Source organism: Coregonus clupeaformis, chromosome 4, assembly GCF_020615455.1.
Source record: "Coregonus clupeaformis isolate EN_2021a chromosome 4, ASM2061545v1, whole genome shotgun sequence".
Lineage (NCBI taxonomy): Eukaryota > Metazoa > Chordata > Actinopteri > Salmoniformes > Salmonidae > Coregonus > Coregonus clupeaformis.
This window is the reverse complement of record NC_059195.1, coordinates 614,601-633,984: the sequence shown is the minus strand read 5'-3', so window position 1 is coordinate 633,984 and position 19,384 is coordinate 614,601. Positions and strand designations below refer to the sequence as shown.

At 49.1% G+C, this 19,384-nt stretch overlaps 1 protein-coding gene across 3 annotated transcripts in view; it reads right to left on the bottom strand.

Moving 5' to 3' along the window:
• Positions 1–19,384, bottom strand: part of tulp3 (TUB like protein 3) — a 46,870-nt gene that overhangs the window by 23,999 nt on the left and 3,487 nt on the right. For 2 of the 3 annotated variants that reach the window (XM_045209722.1, XM_045209721.1), the window contains one exon: positions 422–463. In XM_045209722.1, the coding sequence (XP_045065657.1) occupies positions 422–463 (42 nt within the window). Of the gene's footprint in view, positions 1–421; positions 464–4,650; positions 4,722–19,384 lie in introns of those variants that run through there. The other variant, XM_041860979.2, reaches the window with a different exon arrangement.

The following is a 19,384-nucleotide window of genomic DNA, read 5'->3' as shown; positions in this document are numbered from 1 at the left end:
TCACCAAAGCAGAGCATTTCTGAAGTCGTCTGTCAACTGACCTATTGGAGCGTACTATGAATAGAAGAATTCTACTTTGACCATGAAATGACTAGTTGATGGAAGCTGTGGGTGCCTGGGTGGATGGTTAATTATAGGTATTCTAATGGATGGGTGCTAAATGTAGGATCTTAATTTGAGCCAGTTCGCTACAGCAGGAGAATAATCTTGCAGCAACAAGAAATTTGAATTATTATATGGATTATAATTAATGGACATTTTTCGTAAGGGAAATCAAGTCTGAAATTTCAAAGTGGAAATGAAAAACTTCAGAAGCCTTTATAAACCTCAAATACACTCCAAGTTTTAAATTTCCTGCATTGCAGGAAAGTTCTCCAGCAACAGGGTGATCAAATGAAGATCCGACATCTGTGCTGCTTACCTTGCTGATGAGGTAGAGGAGAAGCTGGCGGAGCTGGAGGGTCTTCAGGGTCATGGGGTTTTGGAACAGGAAACACAGGACACAGAGAAGAATAGAGTTAGCAAGAGATCAGTGATACCAAAAAAAAAAAACTAGGCTAAAATGGGATGCTTTGGTACTGTTCTGATACTCTGTGTCAACACTGGTGTAGTCCTTCAGTTTGAGAAGCACGTGATCTTTCTATTTTACAGGGAAATGTAAATCGATCCTCAGTCCATAACACATATCACGCAATCTATTTTCATTTGTCTAAATAGGCCTATTTGAGCTAACAGACATAGAACAGACAGTGGCCTGTACAGTAGTATTACGAATGAACACCTATATGACCGTGGCGTGGTGACAGTCACCCAGACAGTGAATGAACATTGATCAGGTGCTGTGTATTTGCTTGATCTGCCACAGGGTATCATCATTCTATACTTTAATCTAGGAACATACTGAGTGTCCTCCACCTCTATCAAACTTGGAGGACACCGTATTTCTGTTCCCTTCACAGGTCTCTACACGGTAATCAATGTTTCATAACACTGACACTGTGCTGTAAAGATTTACTGACTGACAAGCAAACAGAACGCAGGCTAGTAATAGTGTATTACGTTGTCACAAACAAGCTTTAGAATACTCTCCATGTCATCGCATTGTCCTCTGTCTGTTGGTGAAAAGGCTTGAGAATAGGATGAGACTATTGCATTCAGATGAAAATATGATGCAGTTCAAAACGTGTCTCTGGCATTTAGCATAACATTTGAGACTTTATTATCAGATGAGAGACAACAGAGAAGCGTATTTTCAAACTGCAATAAAAGGATTCTCATTAATATACTTCACAGCTTTTGTCACGTTCGTTGAATGACGGGTCAGACCAAGGCGCAGCGTGATAAGCATACATGTTTATTTTAACTATTAAACACCACGACAAAACAATAAACGAAACGTGAAGTCCAAGGTAGCACACACAACATACCTTACAAGGAACAAGATCCCACAACTAGACAGTGCCAATAGGCTGCTTAAGTATGGTCCCCAATCAGAGACAACGAGCGACAGCTGCCTCTGATTGGGAACCACACCGGCCAACATAGAACTAGACATACTAGATCCTAAACATGGACAAAGCACAACAAGGAATATACACACCCTGACTCAACATATAAGCGTCCCCTGAGTCAGGGCGTGACAGTACCCCCCCTCAAAGGTGCGGACTCCGACCGCACAACATAAACATAACAGGGTAGGGGCCGGGTGGGCAATCCGCCTCGGAGGCGGATCTGGCTCGGGGCGTGACGACCTCTCACTCTCCGCCTCCCTGTTGCGCCCCTGGTCTGGTCTGGACCTCGGCGCGCTGCTTCCCCTCTCCTTCCTCCCACTATACTCCAAGCCCTGTCTGGACCCTGGTGTGGGAGACCCCGAACCTGGAGAGGGGCTGACGTCATGGTCTGGACTGGAGCCGTTGACCGGAGCTGGACCAGGCACCGGTGGAGCGGACTGCTCTGGCTCCGGAGTGGAGCCGCTGACCGAAGCTGGATCAGGCAACGGTGGAGCGGACTACTCTGGCTCCGGAGTGGAGCCGCTGACCGGAGCTGGACTAGACCCCGGTGGAGCGGACTGCTCTGGCTCCGGAGTGGCGCAGCTGACCGGAGCTGGATCAGGCACCGGCGGAGCGGACTGCTCTGGCTCCGGAGTGGAGCAGCTGACCGGAGCTGGCTCAGGCACCGGTGGAGCGGACTGCTCTGGCTCCGGAGTGGAGCAGCTGACCGGCACTGGATCAGGCACCGGTGGAGCGGACTGCTCTGGCTCTGGAGTGGAGCAGCTGACCGGTGCCGGACCAGGCACCGGTGGAACGGGCACGGGCCATGCCGGACTGGACAACGCACCACTGGTCTGGTGCGAGGAGCAGGCACGGGCCCTTTAACGTGCACCACTGGCTTGGTGCGAGGAGCAGGAACAGGCCGGGCCGGGCTGGCGACGCGCACCACTGTCTTGGTGCGAGGAGCAGGAACAGGCCGGGCCGTACTGGGAACACGCACCACTGGCTTGGTGCGGGGAGCAGGAACGGGCCAGACCGGACTGGCGACACGCACCACTTGCTTGGTACGAGGAGCAGGACTGGGTTCCTTTATTAACCCCCGCTCCTTCTGCTGCCTAACCAGCTCCTCTCGCTGTGCCTCTACTCTTTCCTTCTCCCTTTTAGCCTCCTGTAACGCCTCCCTCTGACCGAATAACTCCTGCTCCCTCTGAACCAATAGCCCCCGTAACATGGTGGCCTCCTCTCCTAACCTGCAGATCCGCCCTTTAACGGCCTACTGCTGCCTCGTCGTCCACACCGTGTGCCCCCCAAAAAAAAATGTCTTGGGGTTGCCTCTCGGGTCTCCGTTTCACCTCTCCTGCCTGGGCTTCCTCCTTCGCCCAGGGTCCGCCATCGGCTAATCTCACCTCCTTCTCCCTCATCCCTTTCAGGGCCTCCATATGCTTGGCCAGATCCTCTCTTATCTCCTTCCAAGTCCATGATCTCTGCTCCACTACCTGTGTCCAGGGTGTCTGCTGCTCCTGGGCACGCTGCTTGGACCGTGTTTGGTGGGATCTTCTGTCACGTTCGTTGAATGACGGGTCAGACCAAGGCGCAGCGTGATAACCATACATGTTTATTTTAACTATTAAACACTCGACAAAACAATAAACGAAACGTGAAGTCCAAGGTAGCACACACAACATACCTTACAAGGAACAAGATCCCACAACTAGACAGTGCCAATAGGCTGCTTAAGTATGGTCCCCAATCAGAGACAACGAGCGACAGCTGCCTCTGATTGGGAACCACACCGGCCAACATAGAACTAGACATACTAGATCCTAAACATAGACAAAGCACAACAAGGAATATACACACCCTGACTCAACATATAAGCGTCCCCTGAGTCAGGGCGTGACAGCTTTGGACTAATTTAAATCATGTTTTAAAGTTCATCGAATAAAGTCAATTTAATTTCCCCTTCGGCAAATGACTTTCCGGGGTTAAAAATAAAGACTGAATGAGAGGTAGACTAATTAAACTTCTATTTCCACGGAGGATGGAGAGAATGGCTTCAGTTCCAGTTCAGTGAATGAAATCGCAAGAGAGAGGGATTATTCAAAACAGGGTGATGACATGGGTGAGATTAGGCAGTTTTTGATTCCCTGGCAGTCAGATCAGCTCTGCGCCATGTTACAGCTAGAATTTGGCATTTGTTTTTTGTGTGAAACGGCAGCCCTGCTATATACCAAGAATTGAAATGACCATTAAACAGATTCCCAGATTGCAGATTGTGCCTTTAAGGAAGCCAGATGAAAAGACACCAGCTGAATAAATGATCAACGCATGGTGAGGTGTAGAGCGTGAACAACACTGTTTAACTAGGCCTAGGATATTATAGGACTCATACAAGCTAAACGACAGTCTTTTCAACACAAGCAACTTCAATCAAATTCTTTCATGTCAGCTACTTGGTCAAATACTCTTAGCACGTCCTTAGTTACAGCAAACAGCTGTGAAACAAAACCTCACAATATAACATGTTAGAAAAAAAGAAAGAAACTCTAGTTACAGTACAAGAGGTGGAGCTCTGAATAAGTAACGACGATGCAACAGACGAAACATGAGCGAGGAAGAGATCCTTAAAGGGAAACTTTGGTATTTTTTTCCCATTAGTCCACTGTTGACACTGCATTTTACATCATCATGATGATGTGGCCGGTGACACTTTGCTTCTTGAAATTCCAATATCTTGAAAACTTGACTGCTGACATACAAAACATTTTGGAGCTGTATCAACAGTGGACTAATGGAAAAAAAACACCAAAAGATTGTTTTTGAGTGGTTTCCCTTTAACAGCAGGTAAGCCATTCAGCCCAAGGAGAACAGAGAACAGGGTTGTGGGTAGGAGGTAGGAGCAGTGGGAGGAGGAGGAGATGCTCCAAGCCTCTCTGTCGGTCACAGGCACAACAAACACCTGACTCACAGGACACAGACCCATTCACTCTCTCAGTTCCTCTATCATCCTATTTTTCACTCTACAGTACACATTTATGAGAAATCAAGCACACAGTGTGTGTGTGTGTGTGTGTGTGTGTGTGTGTGTGTGTGTGTGTGTGTGTGTGTGTGTGTGTGTGTGTGCGTGTGTGTGTGTGTGCCTACGTAGGCCTCTGTATACCTGTAGGACCAGCGGCTGTAGACAGGCTGGGAGACACCACTCTTTACACTGTCCATGATGCTGTAGCAGCCAGTCTAGGTGTGTGATAGACAGTCAGTCCAGCAGCAGCTCTGGTAATGTATGGTACTCCCAACCCGGTCCAGAGTCAATCTGAAGCTCTACCTGAAGCTCCCAGTACAACCCTGCTACCCTGCAGCCTGAAGGGAGTCCCACCCCGGGAGTGACAGCGCCACACAGCTGAGTGTGAGGTCTCTGAGTAGCAGCCGTTGCCATGACGCCACACTTGAGGCTAGCCTCTGAACACAACACAGCACCGTGAACGCACAGGGATTTGTTAGGGGAGTCTAAATGTGGTGTGAGTTCATGCCAAGACAAAATACCTGGCATGAAATCCCTAAGCTTGGTCCTCTGATTTAGGTACATGTCTCAGTTTCAAAGATGTATCAGCTACATGCTAAAGCTGGACTGTATCAGAAAATGTTTTCTGCTGATTGGGTCTCTAATATATAAAGATGCTTTCAGTAGAATTCCACAGACGTCATTTCCTCTTATATTGCACATATTAAAACCGCAGACCAGACACAAACTGAACGTAACACTAATTGGGAAGGTTTACATTTTGTGTGCTTTAGCCTAAGCCCAGTATCTTAAGTAAAATATTCCAACACTTTTATTTTGACAGAAAACGCCAGAACATGGAATTTGCTTAGTCATAGTAAAATGAACCAAACTGTTTCTTGTCAATGTGAAACCACATTATTCTGGTTTTCTGCCTTTCTACATAGGCTATCCTTATATGCTCCTTGAATCCGTGTCAGTAGAGCTGTTTCTGGATGACAACCGCAGTTACTCCCAATTAACGGAAGTATAAACAAACAACCCTCTCATTGCTAAAACTGGCAAGACGTGGAGCACCTTGGTCCTGTTGCTAGGAGACCACAGGACCTTTAAGTCATATTGTCTTCTGTTAGTGTATGTGTGTGCCAGCGAAGGGAAAATGGCATTCTCCTCAGCTGAGGGCAATCTGGGGAATGATTATCCTGGGAGTAATTAAACATTGTCCAAACAAATGATGGAAACAAGCGCTAAGTGTCGACTGATAAGCACTCGAAGCACCGCCTTATGTCCATATAACCAATGATGAAAACCCAAAGACCGGAACTACTGAAGCTCATTATCTCATGCATCCAATTCAGTCACAGCAGATTCTTCGGTCTACATGATACAGTTGAGAACTAGCCTACCTATTGCAAATTCTAGATTTGTTTTCTCTGTCAGTCCCTGACTCAACTGGGTGGATTGTCCAAGCCACTGCTGAGCCATGTGTTTGGAATGTGCTGGAAAACAGGAAGTAAATTGCACCTCATTTTCACCCCTGTTGAAACAGCTTTCTCACCCACACGTCTTGTACAGTTAGATACTTGAGGTTCAGGTGGTTTGTTATAGGCCTGCCGAGCCATCGTGACATAGGGATACAACAACCACACCTTTATGGAACGGGAATTATTGTAAAAGCTGATTTAAGCTGAAGACACATTGTATTAAGCCAGGAACAATTTTCCTACAGTAGACTGCATGGTAACTGATTTTGAGTGAGACTGAGTGCATGATTATCTTTGATCATTGATCATGTGCACTCTACCTTGCAGACATCCTGATTTTCATTTGTCCATCCATGCGCTTGTTCAGTACAGTTTCATGTGCTGTATTTTTCCCTCTACTCTGAGGTGTGTGGTATCAGCCTCTGATGCTGCTGTGATAAGGTCACTTTCAACCTCTCTGTTCAGTTCTTAAAACAGACACTCGCATCCTCTGCCAATTGAGTCATCCAAGCATGAAACCCACAGCAGAGAGAGAAGAGAGCCACAGTAGCCTACTCACTGTCTATGCCTGTCACGAATTCAGCCGAGGCTGCCCCTCCTCCTTGCTCGGGCAGGCTTCGGCGTTCGTCGTCACCGGAGTACTAGATGCTACCGATCCATGTTTCTATGTTCTACTTGTTTTGTCTGTAATGGTCTCACCTGTTTCCCATCATGTAATTATGTCTTCCCTATTTAACCCTCTGGCTCACACTGTGTGTTGTGCGTGTTTGTTCATGTTTTGGTTGTCGTATGTGAGTGGGTTTGTTCCTCCCTGCGTGGAGGTATGTTCATTAAGATACCTACGAGTAAAGTAAGTTTTTCGATTAGCTCTGTGTCCTGAGCCTGACTTCGTCCTACCGCATTACACTGACACCTTGACAGAAACACGCACCAATAATGGAGTCAGCAGGTACAGCCATGCCAGCCGGAACGATGGAGGAACGCGTCCAACAACAAGCGAACATGATCCAGGCTCTCGGCACGGCAATGGAACGCGTGGTGAATACTATGGAGCGATGGGAGAGAGGAGGTTTTCCTATACCTCCTCCAACTACACCACCACCCACACCGCTGTCCACCTTTTCACCACCTGGGTCCAGTGGGATTCGGCTCTCGCTCCCGAGGGCATACGACGGTACAGCTGCCGGGTGTCAGGGTTTTCTGCTCCAGGTAGAGCTATACCTGGCAACCATCCACCCGGCTCCCTCGGGATACGAGAACGTGTCCGCCCTCATCTCCTGTCTGTCTGGGAAGGCACTCGAATGGGCCAACGCCGAGTGGGGAGGAATAGACGCAGCATCTGTACGTTATGAGGAGTTTACCCGCCGCTTTCGGGCGGTATTCGATCATCCACCGGAGGGGAGAGCGGCGGGCGAACGTCTATTCCACCTCAGACAGGGGAAGAGGAGCGCACAGGATTTTGCACTGGACTTTAGGACTCTGGCTGCCAGCGCAGGATGGAATGAGAGGGCCCTTATCGACCACTACCGATGCAGCCTAAGGGAGGACGTTCGTCAGGAACTGGCCTGCAGGGACACCAACCTTAACCTGGACCAACTGGTGGATATGTCAATCAGGCTGGATAACCTGTTGGCTGCACGCGGACGTCCGGATCAGGGGCCGTCCATTCCATCCCCCAGCACCTCCGACCCTACCCCTATGTATTCCAAGATGGCGTAGCAGTGCGTTCGCTTTTATTCATTGTCCTTGTGTAAATATCCCGTTTCTTGTTTTTTTGTCTATTTTTGTATATATTTCTCAATTTTTACTTTTCATTCTTTAACTAAATATACTTTCCTGCAACCCGCCTCACCCAACGTGGAAAGGATTCTATTATTTCTTTATAACTTTCATCAAGAACCTTAAGCTTGAAACTAGTGTAGCTAGCGTAGCTGCAACTGAATGGCTACTTGCTATTAGTCACCGTTAGCGTCTTCACCACTGTCCGTGGCCTACACTATCCACCAGCCAGCTCTAGCTCTAGCCTGGACAATTCGTCGGCCAGTCTGCACAGCGTGCTATCGACCCAGAGCTTATTGGACTTTCTGCCGGAATCACTGGACCCTAGCGCCGGATCATCGCAACCAGCTAGCTAGCTGCAACCTGTTGTTGGCTAATTACCATTGCCCTATAGCAAGCACCAGTTAGCCTTGAGCTAGCCTCAGGCCCATCTCCCGGCTATCTACCTCTCTGTCAACCGGACGGGACCTCCTAGTGTTGACACTGAGCCCCGCCGATCCAACACGACTGGTTTGCCGGCGAAATAGTCTGATGTGGTTTCAACAGGCTTCCCGTTGCGGCGACCACGAAGATCCATCTGCCAGCCCCGGCCCGCTAGCACACGCAAACTACAACTGTGCTCCCTGCTAGCTGTGCTGAAGCACCAATTTGAACTGCTCTCGGACTCACATATTGCTGTTCACTGGATCTTATGATCACTCAGCTGCACAGCTGATGCCTGCTGGACTGTTCCTTTACACGGTACCCTGTCCTGTTTATTCTGTTTAGCCTTAGCCCAAACGTTATCGCTATTTCCAGTTGTTGTCTTAGCTCTCTCTAATAACACCTGTGACTGCTTTATGCCTCTCTCCCATGTCAATTATGCCTTGCCTATTGCTGTTTGGGTTAGTTCTTATTATACAATTTCACTGTAGAACCCCTAGTCCCTCTCAAACTGCCTCAAATAGTTCCTTTGTTCCACCCCCCATACACGCCGAGACCGGCTCAATCGGTGCCTCCAGTGACGCTATCTCTTTCATTGTTACCCAACGCTTAGGGTTACCTGAACTGTACTCATATCCTTCCATATCCTTTTCTCTACATAATGCCCTGAATCTTTTCTACAACGCCCGGAGAACTGCCCCCTTTATTCTATGTACCCAACGCACTAGAAGACCAGTTCTTAAAGCCTTTAGTCGTATCCTTATTCTAGTCCTCCTCTGTTCCTCTGGTGATGTAGAGGCTAACCCAGGCCCTGCAGCCCCCCAGTATCACTCCTACTCCCCAGGAGCTATCATTTGTTGACTTCTGTAACCGTAAAAGTCTTGGTTTTCTGCACGTAAATATCAGAAGCCTCCTTCCTAAGTTTGAGTTATTCACTGCGTTAGCACACTCCGCCAACCCTGATGTTCTAGCAGTGTCTGAATCCTGGCTTAGGAAGGCCACCAAAAATTCTGAAATTTCCATCCCCAACTATAACATTTTCCGTCTAGATAGAACTGCCAAAGGGGGTGGAGTTGCAATCTACTGTAGAGATAGCCTGCAGAGCTCTATCATACTATCCAGGTCTGTGCCCAAACAGTTTGAGCTTCTACTTCTAAAAATCCACCTTTCCAGAAATAAATCTCTCACTGTTGCCGCTTGCTACAGACCCCCCTCAGCCCCCAGCTGTGCCCTGGACTCCATATGTGAATTGATTGCCCCCCATCTATCCTCAGAGTTCGTACTGCTTGGTGACCTAAATTGGGATATGCTTAACACCCCGGCCATCCTACAATCTAAACTAGATGCCCTCAATCTCACACAAATTATCAACGAACCTACCAGGTACAACCCTAAATCCGTAAACATGGGTACCCTCATAGATATCATCCTGACTAACTTACCCTCTAAATACACCTCCGCTGTCTTCAACCAGGATCTCAGCGATCACTGCCTTATTGCCTGCATCCGTAACGGGTCCGCGGTCAAACGACCACCCCTCATCACTGTCAAACGCTCCCAAAAACACTTCAGCGAGCAGGCCTTCCTAATTGACCTGGCCCAGGTATCCTGGATGGATATAGATCTCATTCCGTCAGTAGAGGATGCCTGGTTGTTCTTTAAAAGTAATTTCCTCTCAATCTTAAATAAACATGCCCCATTCAAAAAATACAGAACTAAGAACATATATAGCCCCTGGTTCTCCTCAGACTTGACTGCCCTTGACCAGCACAAAAACATCCTGTGGCGTACTGCATTAGCATCAAATAGCCCCCGCGATATGCAACTTTTCAGGGAAGTTAGGGACCAATATACACAAGCAGTTAGGAAAGCAAAGGCTAACTTTTTCAAACAGAAATGTGCATCCTGTAGCACTAACTCCAAAAAGTTTTGGGACACTGTAAAGTCCATGGAAAATAAGAGCACTTCCTCCCAGCTGCCCACTGCACTGAGGCTAGGAAACACTATCACCACCGATAAATCTACAATAATCGAGAATTTCAACAAGCATTTTGCTACGGCTGGCCATGCTTTCCACCTGGCTACCACTACCCCGGCCACCAGCTCTGCACCCTCCGCTGCAACTTGCCCATGCCCCCCCCGCTTCTCCTTCACACAAATCCAGACAGCTGATGTTCTGAAAGAGCTGCAAAATCTGGACCCCCTACAAATCATCTGGGCTAGACAATCTGGACCCTTTCTTTCTAAAACTAGCCGCGAAATTGTCGCAACCCCTATTACTAGCCTGTTCAATCTCTCTTTCGTAACGTCTGAGATCCCCAGAGATTGGAAAGCTGCTGCGGTCATCCCCCTCTTCAAAGGGGGTGACACTCTAGATCCAAACTGTTACAGACCCATATCCATCCTGCCCTGCCTTAAAAAAAAGTTTTTGAAAGCCAAGTCAACAAACAGATCACCGACCATTTCGAATCCCACCGTACCTTCTCCGCTATGCAATCCAGTTTCCGAGCTGGTCATGGGTGCACTTCAGCCACGCTCAAGGTCCTAAACGATATTATAACCGCGATCGATAATAGACAGTACTGTGCAGCCGTTTTCATTGACCTGGCCAAGGCTTTCGACTCTGTCAACCACCGCATTCTTATTGGCAGACTAAATAGCCTTGGTTTCTCAAATGACTGCCTCGCCTGGTTCACCAACTACTTCTCAGATAGAGTTCAATGTGTCAAATCGGAGGGCCTGTTGTCTGGACCTATGGCAGTCTCTATGGGGGTGCCACAGGGTTCAATTCTTGGGCCGACTCTTTTCTCTGTGTATATCAATGACGTCGCTCTTGCTGCTGGTGACTCTCAGATCCACCTCTACGCAGACGACACCATTTTGTATACATCTGGCCCTTCATTGGACACTGTGTTAACAAACCTCCAAACGAGCTTCAATGCCATACAACACTCCTTCAGTAGCCTCCAACTGCTCTTAAACACTAGTAAAACTAAATGCATGCTCTTCAACCGAACGCTGCTTGCACCCGCCCACCCGACTAGAATCACTACTCTCGACGGGTCTGACCTAGAGTATGTGGACAACTACAAATATCTAGGTGTCTGGTTAGACTGTAAACTCTCCTTCCAGACTCACATTAAGAATCTCCAATCCAAAGTTAAATCTAGAATCGGTTTCCTATTTCGCAACAAAGCCTCCTTCACTCATGCTGCCAAACATGCCCTCGTAAAACTGACTATCCTACCGATCCTTGACTTCGGCGATGTCATTTACAAAATAGCCTCCAACACTCTACTCAGCAAATTGGATGTAGTCTATCACAGTGCCATCCGTTTTGTCTCCAAAGCCCCATATACTACCCACCACTGTGACCTGTACGCTCTTGTTGGCTGGTCCTCACTACATATTCGTCGCCAAACCCACTGGCTCCAGGCCATCTATAAATCACTGCTAGGCAAATCCCCGCCTTATCTTAGCTCATTGGTCACCATAGCAACACCCACCCGTAGTCTGCGCTCCAGCAGGTATATCTCACTGGTCATCAACACCTCCTTTGGCCGCCATTCCTTCCAGTTCTCTGCTGCCAATGACTGGAACAAATTGCAAAAATCTCTGAAGCTGGAGACACTTATCTCCCTCACTAACTTTAAGCATCAGTTGTCAGAGCACCTTACCGATCACTGCACCTGTACACAGCCCATCTGAAATTAGCCCGCCCAACTACCTCATCCCTATATTGTTATTTATTTTGCTCATTTGTACCCCAGTATCTCTATTTGCACATCATCTCTTGCACATCTATCATTCCAGTGTTAATACTAATTGTAATTATTTTGCACTATAGCCTATTTATTGCCTTACCTCCATAACTTGCTACATTTGCACACACTGTATATATATGTATTTCTGTTGTATTTTTGACTTTGTTTTGCTTTACCCCATATGTAACTCTGTGTTGTTGTTTTTATCGCACTGCTCTGCTTTATCTTGGCCAGGTCGCAGTTGTAAATGAGAACTTGTTCTCAACTGGTTTACCTGGTTAAATAAAGGTGAAATAAATAAAAAAATAGAAAAATGGAGCTCGGAGGTGCTGCTCTTAGGGAGACCGGTAGAGGGGCCGTCCCCTGCACCAACTATGGCCGCAGAGGATACACTGCTGGTCGGTGCTGGGGAGGGTCTTTAAGGAGTCGAGGCAGTAGGCAGAGCACTGGTGGACCGTTTCAGGTGAGTAGGCACCCGACTCACCCAGAGCTCCCTGTTGCACATATGTGTATAGATGTTGTATTTCCAGAGTTTTCCCCTCATTCTCAGGTTACTGCTTCCTCCTAATTACCGTATTAACCCCTCGTTCCATGTGTCTCTCCTCAGGCCGGTAGTAGCTGGTCCACTCCAGGAGTCTGAGGTACGGGACGTTCCTCCGCCCCCACTGGACATCAAGGGTGCACCGGTGTACTCAGTCCGTTCCATCTTGGATTCGAGGCGTCGGGTGGGGGGCCTGCAGTATCTCGTGGAGTGGGAGGGGTACGTCCCGGAGGAACGGTGCTGGGTCCCTAGGAGGGATATCCTAGATCCCTCCATGTTGAGGGATTTCCACAGTCGTCATCCGACTCGCCCTGCTCCGCGTCCTCTTGGCCGTCCCCGAGGCCGGTGTCGGCGCACGGCTGGAGCCGCTGGAAAGGGCTTGAGAGATAGGTGAGATGTTTTACATGCCAGGATTTAAAACTCCCTTGTTTCCTCTCTGATGAGACCTTGCAGCTGTGCCATCTGTGTGCATGACTGCTGGACACAAACAAACAGTGTCTGGGTGGGGGGGGTTTGGACATGGTGGCGAACCTGGTATGTTGTTTTTGCCTGCCAAACCCCAGGTTTCCATTAGCCGGTAAATGGTGGCTTTCGGCCCCAAATAAAAGAAAATGAAAAGCGAATAAATACAATTGTTACCGGACAAATTGTCTGGATTTTTTTTTTTATAATCTATTGCAAAATAATGCTTTTTATTCATTGATGGAGATACCAGTCGATGTGCTCCAACTTCAAAGGCAAATATACTTCATAGGCTAATAAATCCTCAAGCTGCTTGGACATTAGTGTCAGTGTGTTTCTATAACAAATCCTCAAGCTGCTGGGACATTAGTGTCAGTGTGTTTCTATAATAAATCCTCAAGCTGCTGGGACAGTAGTGTTGGTTGTGTTTATATTTTAACTCAAGTTAAAGGCGCGAGGTCCTCACAAGGGACTTCAGATAAGTGTACCCCTACTGGGCAAAATTGGCGAAGATTGTGTTGATTATCCCTGTTTCCAGAGTGCCCATCGAGAGGGGATTCTTGCTCCAAATCAGAGTAAAGACGGCCTTAAGATCACACCTTCTTGAGGACAAAGTAACGAGGCTGATGTGCATCAAGCTGCTCCAAGGAGTTGGACAGTTTTGACTTCCCAACAGCAACGGCTCACTTTGAGCAAGCCAAGGTCCGCCGCAAACGCAAGTAAATTAGAGGCAAATTATTGTGTTCGTCAGGCCCAGTCCTAGCAGTTCTGCTGCTTCCCTAGGCAAGATCAACATGTACAGTGGGGGAAAAAAGTATTTAGTCAGCCACCAATTGTGCAAGTTCTCCCACTTAAAAAGATGAGAGAGGCCTGTAATTTTCATCATAGGTACACGTCAACTATGACAGACAAAATGAGAAAAAAAATCCAGAAAATCACATTGTAGGATTTTTAATGAATTTATTTGCAAATTATGGTGGAAAATAAGTATTTGGTCAATAACAAAAGTTTCTCAATACTTTGTTATATACCCTTTGTTGGCAATGACACAGGTCAAACGTTTTCTGTAAGTCTTCACAAGGTTTTCACACACTGTTGCTGGTATTTTGGCCAATTCCTCCATGCAGATCTCCTCTAGAGCAGTGATGTTTTGGGGCTGTCGCTGGGCAACACGGACTTTCAACTCCCTCCAAAGATTTTCTATGGGGTTGAGATCTGGAGACTGGCTAGGCCACTCCAGGACCTTGAAATGCTTCTTACGAAGCCACTCCTTCGTTGCCCGGGCGGTGTGTTTGGGATCATTGTCATGCTGAAAGACCCAGCCACGTTTCATCTTCAATGCCCTTGCTGATGGAAGGAGGTTTTCACTCAAAATCTCACGATACATGGCCCCATTCATTCTTTCCTTTACACGGATCAGTCGTCCTGGTCCCTTTGCAGAAAAACAGCCCCAAAGCATGATGTTTCCACCCCCATGCTTCACAGTAGGTATGGTGTTCTTTGGATGCAACTCAGCATTCTTTGTCCTCCAAACACGACGAGATGAGTTTTTACCAAAAAAGTTATATTTTGGTTTCATCTGACCATATGACATTCTCCCAATCCTCTTCTGGATCATCCAAATGCACTCTAGCAAACTTCAGACGGGCCTGGACATGTACTGGCTTAAGCAGGGGGACACGTCTTGCACTGCAGGATTTGAGTCCCTGGCGGCGTAGTGTGTTACTGATGGTAGGCTTTGTTACTTTGGTCCCAGCTCTCTGCAGGTCATTCACTAGGTTCCCCCGTGTGGTTCTGGGATTTTTGCTCACCGTTCTTGTGATCATTTTGACCCCACGGGGTGAGATCTTGCGTGGAGCCCCAGATCGAGGGAGATTATCAGTGGTCTTGTATGTCTTCCATTTCCTAATAATTGCTCCCACAGTTGATTTCTTCAAACCAAGCTGCTTACCTATTGCAGATTCAGTCTTCCCAGCCTGGTGCAGGTCTACAATTTTGTTTCTGGTGTCCTTTGACAACTCTTTGGTCTTGGCCATAGTGGAGTTTGGAGTGTGACTGTTTGAGGTTGTGGACAGGTGTCTTTTATACTGATAACAAGTTCAAACAGGTGCCATTAATACAGGTAACGAGTGGAGGACAGAGGGGCCTCTTAAAGAAGAAGTTACAGGTCTGTGAGAGACAGAAATCTTGCTTGTTTGTAGGTGACCAAATACTTATTTTCCACCATAATTTGCAAATAAATTAATAAAAAATCCTACAATGTGATTTTCTGGATTCTTTTTTCTCAATTTGTCTGTCATAGTTGACGTGTACCTATGATGAAAATTACAGGCCTCTCATCTTTTTAAGTGGGAGAACTTGCACAATTGGTGGCTGACTAAATACTTTTTTTCCCCACTGTATAGTAGGTCAGGCCTATATAGATTTGGAATGGATTGATAGACTAGAGTAGAATAATGATGTGTATCATACACTATTCGTGCATTTCAGTTGAGCTTATTCAGTAGCACTTTGAAACGAAACATTGAGCTTTGGAAAGAAGTGCTTTTATAAATGCATGGCGCGGGCTTCGTTTTACAGGAGCATTGTAAAATAAGCTTTCTCTCAATGAACCAGCCTTAACTAATTTTGTTTATTTACATATCGAATTTGATTGTCCAACATCAGTTTTATAATTTGTTCATTTTGTGGCCGCCTAGAATGGCCTCTTTCCACTGCTGTGGTGCTGAATGGCAGCTGGAATGGGGAGTGAGGCGGGCCGGCTCTGGTGTCAATAGACAGCCATGTTTTGTTATTAGGCCTAATTAAAATGTTCATGCCTTGGCTAAATTAAATTAGAGGCCTAGATTGTATTTGAAACCAGCTGTGGTTTGTTATTTATTAATTTAAATGTTCATACAAATAGCCTATAGGACAGGTTGTTCACAAAATATATTATACAAATATTATATTTAGAAGTTTATTACTGTGTAGGCGACTTGTTCATCTAGGCAACAAAACAAAAAAAATGTTTTTAATGATATTCATTTATGATTTATAGCAGCAACGAAGACCCAATGGGGAATGTTTTGCTTTTCGATAAAACCTTTCATGTTGGTATAAGAACATCATTGAACTTTATTTTATTACAACTTTACAGGCTAATTTCTATTCTGCTAAGATGAATTACAATAATCTAAATGTGCTTTTGAGCGCCATGGGATGACTCCCTAATATGTTACACACCCAATGCATATGGATGTCCGGTAAATTTCTCAAACATCCGGTAAATTAAAATCTTGCCGTTCACGTTGTCTGGCGCCAAATTTTCCTAACGGAAACCCTGCCCAGGCTACATGTCTGTTCCTCACACTAATCCTCCACACACATCCTCTGAAAGACTACACATGCACATAGTTCCTAGTTCCCATCACAATGACGTCACCTCACTGTTCTTAGCCCCTAGCTATAACCTACTGATGGCCTGGGGTCTAACTTTCTAAAAAGAGAAAGAAAGATAAAACAGACATCCTTGAAGAGACTTTGAAACACTGCAGACAATTCTGTTTATTTTTTCAGACTACCTGTGACACTCTGGCTCCATGGACTTTGATATTTGAGCCAGGGTTGTTCACTTTCATTTGTTTGGGTGTATTTCATTTGGTGGTGTTGGGGATGGGTGAGTTTCATTTTGTTTGTGTCTATGGTGATTGGTCTATGACTCCCAATCGGAGGTAACGAGTGTCAGCTGTCGGCTCGTTATCTCTGATTGGGAGCCATATATATTCTGTGTGTTTTCTCCTTTGTTTTGTGGGTTATTGTTTCCGTGTTCCTGTTTAGTCTATGTACTGTTGGACTTCACGTTTCGTCATTTTGTTTTGTAGTTACGTGCTTTGATTATTAAAGTCATCATGTTCACTCGCAACGCTGCGCATTGGTCTCCTCCTTCAGACGATCGTGACAGAATAACCCACCACAAGAGGACCAAGCGGCGTAACAAGCGGCAACAGGACCTACCTACACAGGATGTATGGACGCCTCCAAAAGATTCATGGACATGGGAGGAGATACGGGCTGGAAAGGGTCCTTGGGCACAACCGGAGGAATATCACCGCCCTCGTGAAGAGCTGGAGGCAGCTGCAGCCGAGAGGAGGTGGTATGAGGAGGAATATCACCGCCCTCGTGAAGAGCTGGAGGCAGCTGCAGCCGAGAGGAGGTGGTATGAAGAGGAAGCGCGGAGTCGAGGCTGGAAGCCCGTGGTTACTCCCCAAAAATTTTTTGGGGGGGGGCACATGGCTTGGGCGCCTGGGCAGCAGGAGGCTGCCACAGGGAGAGCTGGAGAGAAGGCTATCGGATTACGGGAGCCATTGGCGAGTAGAGGGAGGGAAGTTGTTGTGGCACGGCATGAGAGACTGAAGTGTGTTACCAGTCCGGTCCGGCCCGTTCCTGATCCCCAGTTAAGGCCAGTGGTGTGTGTTCCCGGTACGGACCGGCCTGTTCCTGCTCCAAGCACGTATCCTACGGGGTGCGTCACCAGCCCAGCCCGGCCTGTTCCTTCAGAGCCGTCCGCCAGACCGGAGCCGCTAGAGCCTTCCGCCAGACAGAATCATACACCTGCTATGGAATCAGCAGGAGCCGACGCAGCCTATGCTGGACTGGAGGCTCGGGTTCGTGACGGGCAGGAGCGGCTCATGCGGATGGGAGCCGCCCTGCTGGAGGTGATGACTGCTATCCGAGGCTGGGGTCCGCCTCCACCGCTAGCCGCCCAGTCAGCACCATCAGCCAGCCATGAGCAGCCAGACCCGTCAGCCAGCCATGAGCAGCCAGATCCGTCAGCCAGCCATGAGCAGCCAGATCCGTCAACCAGCCATGAGCAGCCAGATCCGTCAGCCAGCCATGAGCAGCCAGATCCGTCAGCCAGCCATGAGCAGCCAGATCCGTCAGCCAGCCATGAGCAGCCAGATCCGTCAGCCAGCCATGAGCAGCCAGATCCGTCAGCCAGCCATGAGCAGCCAGATCCGTCCAGCCAGCCATGAGCAGCCAGACCCGTCAGCCAGCCATGAGCAGCCAGATCCGTCAGCCAGCCATGAGCAGCCAGATCCGTCAGCTAGCCATGAGCAGCCAGATCCGTCAGCCAGCCATGAGCAGCCAGATCCGTCAGCCAGCCATGAGCAGCCAGACCCGTCAGCCAGCCATGAGCAGCCAGATCCGTCAGCCAGCCATGAGCAGCCAGATCCGTCAGCTAGCCATGAGCAGCCAGATCCGTCAGTCAGCCATGAGCAGCCAGATCCGTCAGCCAGCCATGAGCAGCCAGATCCGTCAGCCAGCCATGAGCAGCCAGATCCGTTAGCCAGCCATGAGCCGTCCAGCCAGGATCCGCCAGAGCCGTCCAGCCAGGATCCGCCAGAGCCGTCCAGCCGGGATCCGCCAGAGCCGTCCAGCCGGGATCCGCCAGAGCCGTCCCAGCGGGATCCGCCAGAGCCGTCCAGCCGGGATCCGCCAGAGCCGTCCAGCCGGGATCCGCCAGAGCCGTCCAGCCGGGACCCGCCAGAGCCGTCCAGCCGGGACCCGCCAGAGCCGTCCAGCCGGGATCCGCCAGAGCCGTCCCAGCCGGGATCCGCCAGAGCCGTCCAGCCGGGATCCGCCAGAGCCAGCCAGCCGGGATCCGCCAGAGCCGTCCAGCCGGGATCCGCCAGAGCCGTCCAGCCGGGATCCGCCAGAGCCGTCCAGCCGGGATCCGCCAGAGCCGTCCAGCCGGGATCCGCCAGAGTCGTCCAGCCGGGACCCGCCAGAGCCGTCCAGCCGGGACCCGCCAGTGCCGTCCAGCCGGGACCCGCCAGAGCCGTCCAGCCGGGATCCGCCAGAGCCGTCCAGCCGGGATCCGCCAGAGCCGTCCAGCCGGGATCCGCCAGAGCCGTCCAGCCGGGATCCGCCAGAGCCGTCCAGCCGGGATCCGCCAGAGCCGTCCAGCCGGGATCCGCCAGAACCGTCCAGCCGGGATCCGCCAGAGCCGACCAGCCGGGAGCCACCAGAGCCGTCCAGCCAGTATCCGCCATTCAGCCTGGTACTGCCCCTTAGTCCGGTACTGCCCCTTAGTCCGGTACTGCCCCTTAGTCCGGTACTGCCCCTTAGCCCGGTGCTGCTCCTTAGCCCGGTGCTGCCCCTTAGCCCGGTGCTGCCCCTTAGTCCGGTGCTGCCCCTGAGGCCGGTGCTGCCCCTTAGTCCGGTGCTGCCCCTTAGCCCGGTGCTGCCCCTTAGCCCGGTGCTGTCCCTTAGCCCGGTGCTGCCCCCTTATCCCGGTGCTGCCCCTTATCCCGGTGCTGCCCCTTAGGCCGATGCTGCCCCTTAGTCCGGTGTTGCCCCTTAGTCCAGGTGGGGTTAGTTGGAGGGTGGTCATTGGGAGGAGGCTACCGAAGCAGGTTGTGACTGTGGTGGGGTGGGGATCACGACCGGGGCCAGAGCCG